At 38.9% G+C, this 12,596-nt stretch overlaps 1 protein-coding gene across 1 annotated transcript; it reads right to left on the minus strand.

The window, feature by feature from the left end:
- Nucleotides 1-386: 386 nt before the first annotated feature.
- On the minus strand, nt 387-9,632 carry LOC115927987. The gene is made up of 5 exons (XM_030994421.1): nt 9,380-9,632; nt 2,732-3,118; nt 1,982-2,293; nt 878-1,316; nt 387-499 (listed from the first exon to the last, which is right to left on the minus strand). Exons 1-5 carry the CDS (start codon nt 9,524-9,526, stop codon nt 387-389), a joined length of 1,398 nt encoding a protein of 465 aa, XP_030850281.1. The 5' UTR covers nt 9,527-9,632.
- Between the last annotated feature and the right edge of the window lie 2,964 nt (nt 9,633-12,596).

The following is a 12,596-nucleotide window of genomic DNA, read 5'->3' on the forward strand; positions in this document are numbered from 1 at the left end:
CAAAGGAGGAGACTTATCAAAGTCATGTACTAAAAACAGAGTTCTGACATCCCAAAGTAAAACTCAGAGGCAAAGATCATCACAATCATGCTTATCATATAAACATGAAACAGTAAAAAAAGAGAATTAAAAAAAACTAGAAACTTTTATCCTGAAAACAATCAAATGCATAAAAAAAGAAGATATCAAATGATATCATTCTGTATTCAACAATGTATATACGTAACACATCTCTTAATGTAAAACAAAAAATCCCATATAATGTAATGCCAAGTAAATGGGAGGTCCTGCATGTTAAAACAATTCACCTGGACTGATCAAAAACTGTACAATAGCATAGGTGACTGATCGTTAGTGAAGATTATGGGACACGCCCCTTAAAAAATCTACAATGTCTCTCCCATGGTAATTAGTAACGAGCCTGATGAGCCGGAGATTGGTATCTTGGTACACTCTCCTACGTGCGGGAGGCGCCATTCCAGCTTGCGCTTGCCCGATGCTAATCATGCTTATCATATAAACATGAAACAGTAAAAAAGAGAATTAAAAAAAATAGAAACTTTTATCCTGAAAACGATCAAATGCATACAAAAAGAAGATATCAAATGATATCATTCTGTATTCAACAATGTATATACGTAACACATCTCTTAATGTAAAACAAAAAATCCCATATAATGTAATGCCAAGTAAATGGGAGGTCCTGCATGTTAAAACAATTCAACTGGACTGATCAAAAACTGTACAATAGCATAGGTGACTGATCGTTAGTGAAGATTATGGGACACGCCCCTCAAAAAATCTACAATGTCTCTCCCATGGTAATTAGTAACGAGCCTGATGAGCCGGAGATTGGTATCTTGGTACACTCTCCTACGTGCGGGAGGCGCCATTCCAGCTTGCGCTTGTCCGATCGTTACTTCGTTCATGGCATGTTCCCGTTTTAGGCAGGTCAAAAACTGCCAAAACGAGGGGTGGTCGGCACCGACGCCGATCTGGAACCTTCGGTGCCAGCCCTCCACATGATTGTTCGTGCGAAATTCCCCCTGCAGTGTCGCATTGAACATGTTCCACATTATGGGCGGGAACCTCGCTGCCTGGCGACCATGTCCCGCGGCTCTTTGAGGTCGACCCACATAAGTATCCTCAAAATAATTGAGGACAGGTTGCAGCTCTGCCCTTGCAATGCCTGCCAAGGCTTCAAACGCCTCCACGGTGTCTTCCACTGGCACAAATGCAATCGCTCCTATCATTCTCGCCTGTGTCCGGATCTCCTCATCGTCGTTGTAGAGCACCTGCAGCCCTTCTTGCTTGATCTAAAAATAATAATATAAAACTCATAACAGTACATGTACCAGCCCTTTCACACTTCAGAAATATCGTTTGTTGTCTACCCATTGAGCAAAATGCATAGATATTGGTAACTGTTCATTTAGTGTGGGGGAGGGGGGAGGAACAAACCGCTGTCCCCTATTTTTACGCCCGAATCCGCCAGGGCTGCCCGAAATTTTCTCCCTTGCCTGACTATACGCAATGAGCGTTTCCTATAGGAGAAAATAACATGCTTGTATCCTACTCAGCTTCCTTGTGGCCTACCAATTTTCAGTATAACTATCGATTATATTCCCCCCTCCCCCTCCCCTGGCGATTAGAGGTCCGTGTTTTTTCCAGGTCAGTTTTAGGCACAATCGAAAAGAGATATAGCCCCTAGCCCCCTACCCTCTAATCATCATATAAAGTTTTTGTTACTGGGCTTGAAAGGATGATTAAAAGAAAAAAATATTTATTAGAGTCCTCCCCCCCCTCTCTCCTCAGCATTTATCATGGCTTGCAAGTCCACTTACTCAAATTTCAAACTCTACCTAATATTTGTATCACTATTTTTTTTTTTTTTTAGCCATGAGCCTTGAATGTACTATTTGATCAATAAATGGCGGGTAAAAAAAAGGGATCAACTGTCAATATATAAATATCACCATACCCGTTCATGTATCCTCTGACAGAGATGAAAAAGACATCCTTGAACGTGAGCATTTGGAAATGCCTGGGAAAATGCGTTCTTCGCTGCAAATTCGTAGTCGATCATGATTCTGGTTGGGTAGAACGCCCTTCCCTCCTGTAGTGCTGCTAGTACCCTTGCATATGACGCCTGGTCCTTATTTAGCATGAGGCAATAAACCAAAGGCACCACATGTCCCTCATATGTGGCGTGGATTGTCCACAACTGGAAGAAGATGGTCGGCACTACCTTGAACGTGCCATCAGCGAACCAACTTTCAGACGTTGACAGCAACTAGTAGCAAAACAGAATGAATACATTTGCATCGAATATTATATATTTCAAACAAACAAACTGTTTCACTTGCAAAATTGTATGTATTATTTCCAAGCTATTTTATTTACTTACTTACTGTTTTTTAATTATCATAGCATGATAATTAAAAAACATAATCGAAATAGGAGATCATGTCGTATCAGAACAATACCCCCTCAGGGGAATTGTTCTAGAACCGATCCTGTACTTTGTCGAGAATAATAACCAATTTTAATTTAATTTCAATTTCAATTTTATAGGAAGTATTTGGATATCTTTATGATGACCTCACAATTTCAATTCATTCTAATGAATCCTGAAATCTTTTTTACTCAATACGTATGCTTTTGCAGCACTTCCTAAAATTGCGGAACCGTAGAAGGCCAAATGGCAATGAACCCCAACACTTGTTCTTACCTGAAGGTTCCTTTCCGTAGTAAACACTAAAATCCGGCGAGGGTCGTTTCTTCCAGAGTCGTGATAAAGGAAAAGCTCTCCACCCAGCGTCAATCGTTGATCTACAGGGATTTCCAGATCTTCCACAGTCATGGGAATGGGGAGGGCGTTTGGGTTCTCTTGGCGCTGTCTCCGGATATTCCTCCTCATGTTGTTTAGTGATGGTAGCGCTGCCCGCCCTTCCTCTGTTACCTCGCATAGTGTCGCCATAAGCACCTGTTGTGGTCTTTCATTGGACTCAGTGGCCCTTCTCTTCGTTGCTGCTTTAACCTTCGTAGCATTGCTTCTACCATGGTTAGGCGGATGGTTATGCTCCGTTCTATCGCGGAATTGGTTATCACCCATGACCTATTAGAGAAAAAGAAAAAGAGAGAGAGAGAGGAAGTGTGGGGAGAGAGAGAGAGAGAGAGATTGAGAGAGATAAAACATTATTCCCATATATATAGGCTATTAATCATCCACTAATTATTAGGCATTATGGATGGTAGACGAAATGGGCATTTAGAAAACTAGGAATCAGACAAAATGAATAATAGACCAAATGGTAATAGATTAATTGGGGATTAGACCGAATGACTGTCGTCCTAGATGGCCGCTAGATCTAACGATAAGTAGACGAAACTATTATGGGACAAAGTGGATAGTAGACTGGCTGGTTGTTAACCAAACGGCAATTCACCCTAAATAGCTACATGTACGTTGATCTCAACACAACGAATTAAGTTTCCTAAAAAGCAACTCCTTGTGATTTTTTTGTTAACGGGGAGTCCAACATTGATAGTTAACTTCTCAAGACTAAACCTGAAAAATTAGTGAAGCGTGTTGAACAAAGTTTGAATTTTTGAAAGTTAGAATCACTTTCATCCCGTAGATACAAACTTAATTGTTTATTTGATTGTTTTGTGTTTGTTTTGGGTTTTTTCCCCTTTGTCACTATGATTTGATTTTGTAGTTAAATTTCTGTAAATATGTTCATTTATTATAACTTTCATATTTGTTTGTGAATTATATTTTCATTGTTTTAAATTTTATTCGAATTTTATGTAATCACTGCCTCGCTGAAAAAACAGCTTTTGCTGAATGCGGGCACAAGTTGTATTTGTTTTTAACCATGAATAAATAAAAAAAAAAAATATATATATAGGTAGGGCTCTTCGAATTAGCCGAATCGGTATTTTCTGTATAAAGTAGCGGCAGACAACTTTATAATATAATAATATAATAAATTTAATTTATATAGCGCTAAATACAAATGTCTCTAAGCGCTTTACAAATATATTATTACCCCGGTCATTGGATTCAGTGCTTACCCGCACACAATGTGTGCACAATCTCCACTCCCTGGGGAGCATTCCAGCCAGGCGTTACATGACGCTCAAAAACTGTTTGACCAACAATGACGGTCGCATCCTACCGGGTACCCATTTAACACCTGGGTGGAGAGTAGCAAGTGCAGGTTAATATCTTGCCAAAGGATATTAGTGCCGTGTCGGGATTCGAACCCTCGACCTTCGCATCTCCAAGTCAAGCGCCTTAAACCACTCGACCACGACACTCCCTTTCCCGTTTGTTCATACACACAAAAAATTATTTCTAGAGAACCTGTAATAATATACTCTCCATATTATATTTTAAGTAGTGCCCCAAGGGTGAAGGCGCTTGGGAGAAGAAAAAAAAATCTTCATATTTGTGTACAAGACAAACGAAGGGTTATTTGTACTTATTATTTGTACTTATTACTACGGCACAATCCAATGAGAGAATTGCCAATTTGAGATTTGCATGGATGTATATAGTGATCTCATATATCAAACATTCATTATTTTCTTATCATTGGTCCGATTTATTCCAAACTTTTGCCATTCTGTTTCTCTGATGTATCTGCTTTCATTCCTTAAAAGCAATGGAATTGTTACAAGGGTTGGATTTCCTTTGAACCGTAAAGATACTATGTCCCTTTTGCAGCAAACATCTAATGCTGTCGAACTTTGTAGGAATTATGAATATGTCATGTATGTCCTATCTGTGAAATATAAACGTTAGCAGTGTCCTAATATTCAAATTATGCAAGGAAACCCGTTTACTTGCTAGACTTCACCGTCAGACACTATTGAGTGACTGACTGGCCTTTTTTCTTCTTTGGTAATAACATATATAAAATGAGCTGTAAAGGGTACATAAGCATTTGCCTACATCAATAACCCACTTCTTGTAATGGCCAAATTAAACTGATTGAATCACTGCGCAGCTTAAAACGTACGACCATTCGGTACAATGGTCTGAAAATCAGACTGTTACTTACTGGCTCTATAGCTCTTAAGTCGATTCGACAACTAATATTTGTTATTTTCCCACTTAAAGACATTTTCAAACCCCCGTTTTTTAGGAGAGTTCTAAATTAGTATTATCTTTCAAATGCCGTTGGAATTTAACCTTTTCATTTTTTGGCCTGCAAATGGGAATAGTACCTTTAACAGGATTGTATCTGTGCTTTTACAGAAATATTTGTGTGGAAACCAGAAGTAGCCAGTCATACTTAATCAAGCAGGTAAATGAGAGGAATGGGTCGGTGAAAGTTTAAATGAATTCCGATTAAAGATAAGATTTTATTTTGTTTAAGTTGCAAACTCCCCTCCCTTCTACTCTGTACTAAAAATCAGAAATCTTTATTTTCCTTAGACAAAATTTCCAGTTATACATGCACCCTAAATATACTATTTCAAATGTGTTTTCCTATCCAATCCTTGTATGGAAGAAATCTATTCCGTCATCAACAACGAAGAGAATTAAGTTGATTACATTTTCTGAGCAAATTGGAGAGGAGTGCGGATACGCCACAATGTTATCGATAATGTAATGTCATTATTATTACTGAAAATATTATTAATGACAATTTTAATATTTTCCTTCTTAAAGCGTCTGGTAGACGCCGTAATAGAAAATGAGGAAAATAAAAGAAAATAATTGATTACATTTTTGTTTCCTACTTCATAACTGGAAGGGGTTGAGCTCTAAATCTTTCAGAGTATTGTTCAAAAATTGTATTGCATATCACAAGCCATCTGCAGAAAAAATCTCATCGAGATTTTGAGGGCTTGCAAATGTGTGATACTATCTTTAAAGACAAAATTTGGAAAATTAGCTACATTAATGCCTTTGCTTAATTGTAGTGAGACTGTCAAATTGATGATTTGTCAGCTCTGAATGCGAACACCATGCACACCCATCGATGACCTCCTGTTACCCTGCTTAACATCCGTTAGTTCATGGATGACTGATCACAAGTTAAAGAACAAAATAATCACAATTCTAACTTCAGGTCAGCGAAAATGAACAAAAAATAACATTAACAACAAAAACAAATCTTAATATCTCTATTTCATTTAATATTGACAGAAATTAAACTTGGTATATCTTGTCAGTTACTTTTATCATATTGGACCTATATGTCATGTTTGACTGTGCACAAATTAAAGACAAAATAACCATGTTTATTCCTAAAATGTATGTCATTGCTTCCTTTATTGTAGAACAATGTTTTTCAGAAGGTCGTTGACCTCCATCCATTACTTCATAATAATATTAATAATGGTGGCTTCTTATATAGCGGACATGTCTGTCACGTTGTGACGCTCCTGGCGCTGCCCCGATTATTACCCTTGCTTTAGCAAGGCGGCCACTGCGGCGCTCTAGCATTTCAACGAATTAATTCCTACCAGGTACTCATTTACATCACCTTTGAAATGTGGCTATTCCTCTCTTGTTTGTGTGTTTGTGTGATTGTATGTTTTTCCCTTAATAAACATGCTGGCTCGGAGTGTAACCTCACTAGTCATAAGGACCGCGATTTATTACGTGGAACTTCCGATACGTGAAGAACCGCTATTCATAAAACGGAAAGAGGGCCACTATTCACAAAATCGTGAGGACTGTTATTCTTGAGGACCGCTATTCATAAAGTGAGATAAGGGTCGCTATTCATAATTCACATCTAGGGGTCATTACTCTTAAGGACCGCTATTCATAATACGAAATCGGGGTCGCTATTCATAAACAAATTGATGTCCTTTATTGTTTAATATGACATTGCATTTTTTGTATTCTATCTTTAATTTGTGCTCACTCAAGCATAACCTAATAAATACGATGTGGGGGAAGGTAACTGACTAGCTTGCCGTCTTTAGTTTCTTTCAACAACAAGAAGTAAAGAAATACCTTTATGACTTAATAATTTTTTTCCTCTGTTTGTGCTCAGTCAACCATGAAATGATGGAAACATCGTCACTGAAAAGTGGGGTGGCAACGCATATTACGGAAAATGTTTGCGTTTTAGGCCGGTCTCCAAATTTTAAGTAATATTTTAATGTGGTTATTTGTTTAATCTTGTGCTCAGCTATAACCGTTAAGTGATTGATTACGATCTCAGTAGATCATTAATAAGCTTACGGTTCCTCTATGAACTGAAGCAACGACACTAATTTCATGAAGTTTAAACTGTGATTCTTATTTTATCCCCTTTACCTTGTGCTTATGGTAGGCAATGCCAGCCCACCCCCTCCCCTCCTCTGAAAATACCACTGCAAGGAGGTCCTCTCCGAGTGTGATGTTTGCATATAGTGCGGAAAATCATCAATTTGGCTGTCCTTAGCTACAGCAATGACATTGATCTTGCGAATCATTTATTTTTCGGTCTTTAAAGGGACTTGGTAACATTGTTTATATGAGAGAAAATGGTGCTAAGGCAGTGACTTCATTGCTAGATGTACAATTAAAGATAATCTGAAAGTTTGAGTGAAAACGGACCATTATTAATGATAACCATTGGGAAAAACTGATCTCACTGATCGATTCCTTAATTCTCCCAACTATATTATCACAATTTAATTACATTTCAGGTGAAAGTACATCGTCTTGTGACGATTGCAACAAACTGGCTCTTCATAACATTCCAGACATTTTAGTGTTGAAAGATTTTAAAAAGCCTGTCTTATGTCTTATTTTCATGGAAAAACGGTTTGGAAAATTCAAAAATGGTTGGGAGAATTTACTGTTAATCACTGTTAAAGGGTGTTACTCAGTGTCCGCTTCAAAGAAAACCGTGCATTTATTTGTGGTTTAAGAATTTTCTCAGGATTTTTTGCCTGTAAGTACAGTAAAAGGAATATAATAAGTAAGATTTCATACAAAAATTACACCGTTTTTTAATCAACCTTCAACAATGTTACCGAATCACTTTTTGAGTTCTTAATACGGCCGGGGGGGGGGGGTGATTATGCCCCCTTAAGATCGCTGCCGTGAAACGGCCGATCTCCGCGAAAATTTGCACGCATGTCAAGTGAAGTGTATTATACAATACTATGATAATTTCAATTTTTTGAAAAATTCACTTATTTGCATATTTATGGTAATTTATGCAAATAAGGTCATAAATCACATTTTACCCATAAATCATATATTATTCATATTTAAGCATCCGATTTTCAAAAACATTCTTTTAAAGATGCGCAAGACTCGAAAGAAAAAGGTCAGCGAGCGTCGGGGCGCCATCCATATGCGTTCCCGAACAATTAGAAAATCGTGGAGGGGGGGGGGGCATAATGCCCAGGGGCGGATCCAGGAATTTCTTCCCGGGTGCGTATATGGGGGGCACACGGGGGGGGGGGGGTAAGAGAACATATAAATATTTTTGTTTTAGTCCCCCAAAACGCAACGACTCAGCCAGCCGCTGAATAAACGGGGGGAGGGGGGGGGGGGGGGTAAGCGGAGATAACTTTTTTTTGGGTCCCATAAAAATTGCTGAATAAGCGGGGGGGGGGGTGGTAAGCGGACCCCACTTTTTTTTTGGTCCCATAAAAATCGCAGAAAAAGCGGGGGGGGGGGGGTTTGGTAAGCGGACACTTTTTTTTTTGGTCACGAAAATTGTAAATTTGACATTTTGTTTCGTTGGAGTCAACTTTTTAGGTCAGGCATTTGTATATATATATATATATATATTTTTTTTAATTTATATTTTTTTTATTACAAACAATTATTGAATTTTGGGGCCCGTGGGGCACGTCCCTGTTTTTCAGTACATTTTGGCGAATTTAGGGCTGATTTTAACATATTTTTGAGCGGCCGGGGGGGGGGGGGGACGTGCCCCCTCTGCCCCCCCCGGCCTTATTAGGGTTAAGGTGTGTTGAGTCAATTATGACTCAATGGCGACCTCTGATTTTTATGGAAACGTTACGTAAGAAAAACGGACACAGTTGTGTCTCGGTGAATTCGTTTAAAAGTTTGCAGTTAAGAATTTATAAGGAGCTGTTTAGGGGAACAACCCTTTTGAGCCGACTGTCCATTAATTATATTGACCAAAGAGATCACTGGTCCTAGGAAGCCGTGCGTCTAAAGTTTTAACTTAAATTTATGCTATGCTAGTGTCCATTTAAAAAAATTTGAAATTATTATATGAATTGTTAGGCTCTGTTCAACCTTAATCATTTTCATATTGGTAATATATTAGACAATGGGCTGTGGCGTAGAACCAATAGGCTCTGGGACTTATGTATTGTAATAAACGGTTGGTACAAGTCATTCACTCCACAATATGTTGGTACGTTTGATGCTTACCTTAATTTTTGCTCTGCATTGTCGTGTGTTCCTTCGTAGCTCACATTCAAAGCCCTCGTACCCATCTGCCAAATCTTTTTGCTTGACGTACATGTATCCTCCCAGGAGGAGCTTTCGCCCACCCCTCTCGCTCTGTATCCATTCCATCTTTGTGAAGTTTGACTTAATATGCCACGAGTATTGAATCAAATTCAATTGCCAGAAGACGCATGTATCAAATCGAATTCAATTGCCAGAAGACGCATGTATCAAATCGAATTCAATTGCCAGAAGACGCATGTATCAAATCAAAGTACGGAATTTACATTTCTTAGAAATTTAACAATACATTGCGCGCAGATGAGTACGCGTTACAGCTAGTCGCCCCCAAAATGGCCCAACAAAGAAATTAGGATGTAAGATTTCATTATTTATGCATCCTCTGTAACTTTTCTAATCAGCTGATAGTATATTTGTCTTTGTATGCATAATAGGCCCTCATCCACGATCTATTCCAAACTAAAGGTTCTCTTCATGTTTATAAATGTAATGTAATATATATATTTATATATATATATATATTTCTGTTGTCATGGTGAACTCAAATATGTTTTCTTGTACTGTAATTTATTTTGAAATAAAAATTGCCTTCAAGTTAAATATATGGTATGTACGGTGCCATATTAAAAGAAAATAAGTATGTCTTGTCCTTTTTTTTCTTGCTCGTTCACTAAATCAAGAAACAAATGTGCCCATACGTGTGTACATAGCTCTTGACGAATGCCAGAGTGATGCAAAATAAATAGTTTGTGAAGAATTTAAGATTGGGCGAAACTTTTCATTTCTTAAGAGGGCACTGTGTCTAACAAAAATTTGAAATAACGCTGCTCAAGAGAAATCCTTCGTAGAAAACAGCAACCACAGTGGTGTTGCATACATTATAGTTAAAGAAAAATGTGTAGTAATGAGAGGAACATCACGCGCAAGTATTTGAACGAATGTGGGTTCATGCACGGGATTTTATGGGCTCGTAGCCTTCACAACATCTCTCAATGTGTCAAATCGTCTTTTGCTATTGAATCCTGATTGTCTTCGGGGGGGGGGGTAGTTGTCCTCAGGCGTAGTTATCCATGGGGGCGGGTAATTGTCCTCGGGGGGTAATTCCTCAGGGGGTAGTTTTCCGGGGGGTAATTGTCCTCGGGGGGTTGTTTTCCGGGGGGTAATTGTCCTTGGGGGGTAATTGTCCTCGGGGGTAGTTGTCCTCGGGGGGTAGTTTTCCGGGGGGTAATTGTCCTTGGGGGGTAATTGTCCTTGGGGGGTAATTGTCCTCGGGGGGTAATTGTCCTCGGGGGGTAATTGTCCTCGGGGGTAGTTGTCCTCGGGGGGTAGTTTTCCGGGGGGTAAATTTCCGGGGGGTAATTGTCCTTGGGGGGTAATTGTCCTCGGGGGGTAATTCTCCGGGGGGTAAATTTCCGGGGGGTAATTGTCCTTAGGGGGTTATTGTCCTCGGGGGGTAATTCTCCGGGGGGTAATTTTCCGGGGGGTAATTGTCCTTGGGGGGTAGTTTTCCGGGGGGTAATTTTCCGGGGGGTGATTGCCCAGGGGGTAATTGTCCTAGAACCGTATTGAAGTATTGTTGCTGTTTAACTGGTTGGAAGTTAACCAAATGGTTCTAATGGCTCAGCTAGACCAGTTGAAGTATAACTGGCCTGGATCAACTGGATCATTTAGCCCATTTCAATTTCCAGGATTACCAGTTGGCATTAAATGGTTCATCAACTGGACCAGTTGCAACTAGCTTTCTCTTCTGGGATGTTTGCACCTACCCCCTCCCCCAACCCCCTCTAACCCCAAACTGCTACCAGCGCGCCTGGACGTAATTATGGAAGATCCAAGGCACGATGTTCAGAAACGGAATGATTATTATTATTTTGGTTCATTTATTGTTTAACATTTGCGTAATTATTGGGTTGAACGCGGGTTACAGTAACATACTTCCTCTTCGACGTAAATTTCACGTGAATGAAGAACATGATTCATCTCAAGTCAGCCTCGTAATATTCACGTGAATTTCACGCAGATATTTTGACTAAAACTATCACTAACGCTTTACGTGTTTCTGTGACGCGATAATTTTGTTTATGAAGATGTAATTTCATAACCAAACAAACACGGGAGTATTAGGTTTACAAACCATGGTCTCCAAGGTAGGGATAATCACGTTATTATAATGGTGATATTGCAGTGACAATTGCGTGATTTAGTGTACGTGTGTTTTAAGTTACCTAGTGCAATTAACGTATTAACACATTTACGTAAATGTCAGGTGTTTGAAGAACGTAACTCTCCTCAAGTCGATAACTTGATATTGACGTGATTTTCACGTGATTTTGTTTATTGGGGAGTATATCAGTGAGGGGGTTTCGGGCTTAATTTTGCTGAAAATCACATGAACTGTAGATTATTATATACCTCATCCAATACAGGGTGCAAAAATTCTAGCAGCCGACATTAAAAAGGTCTTATTTGAGCGCATATCAACAAATGTCAAGAACAAACCTAAACGTTTGGTGCATATAACGTCTAGAGTATATAGAAGGGGGTGGGGGTTAATACAATCGTTGCTGATTTCCCATTTGCTTTAAATGTGCTGAAAATCACATGAAATGTAGATTATTATATACCTCATCGAATACGGGGTGCAAAAATGCTAGAAACCGACAATAAAAAGGTCTTATTTGAGCGCATATCAATCAATGTGGCAGAACAAACCTAAACGTATAGCGCATAACATGTAGAGTATATCAGTGAGGGGGTTTCGGGCTTTAATACAGTCGCCGCTATTTCCCATTTGCCTTAATTTTGCTGAAAATCACATGAAATGTAGATTATTATATACCTCATCCAATACAGGGTGCAAAAAGTCTAGCAGCTGACAATAAAAAGGTCTTATTTGAGCGTATATCAACCAATGTCCAGAACAAACCTAAATGTTTGGTGCATATAAAGTCTAGAGTATATAAAAGGGGATGGGGGTTAATAAATTCGTTGCTGATTTCCCATTTGCTTTAAACGTGCTAAAACTCACATGAAATGTAGATTATTATATACCTCATCGAATACGGGGTGCAAAAATACTAGCAGCCGACATTAAAAAGGTCTTATTTGAGCGCATATCAACCAATGTCCAGAACAAACCTAAACGTTTGGTGCATATAACGTCTAGAGTATATAGTAG

The sequence above is a fragment of the Strongylocentrotus purpuratus genome, unplaced genomic scaffold (assembly GCF_000002235.5).
Source record: "Strongylocentrotus purpuratus isolate Spur 01 unplaced genomic scaffold, Spur_5.0 spur5_scaffold_21, whole genome shotgun sequence".
Lineage (NCBI taxonomy): Eukaryota > Metazoa > Echinodermata > Echinoidea > Camarodonta > Strongylocentrotidae > Strongylocentrotus > Strongylocentrotus purpuratus.

Bases quoted from the DNA above. Each gene is read 5' to 3' on its own strand.
- LOC115927987 (XM_030994421.1), bottom strand. From the start codon at position 9,526: ATGGAATGGATACAGAGCGAGAGGGGTGGGCGAAAGCTCCTCCTGGGA. The intron at 2,294-2,731 runs GTAAGAACAAGT...TTTTGCTACTAG, and splicing joins CTACGGAAAGGAACCTTCAG to TTGCTGTCAACGTCTGAAAG. The intron at 500-877 runs GTAGGAGAGTGT...AAGCATGATTAG, and splicing joins TGGAATGGCGCCTCCCGCAC to CATCGGGCAAGCGCAAGCTG.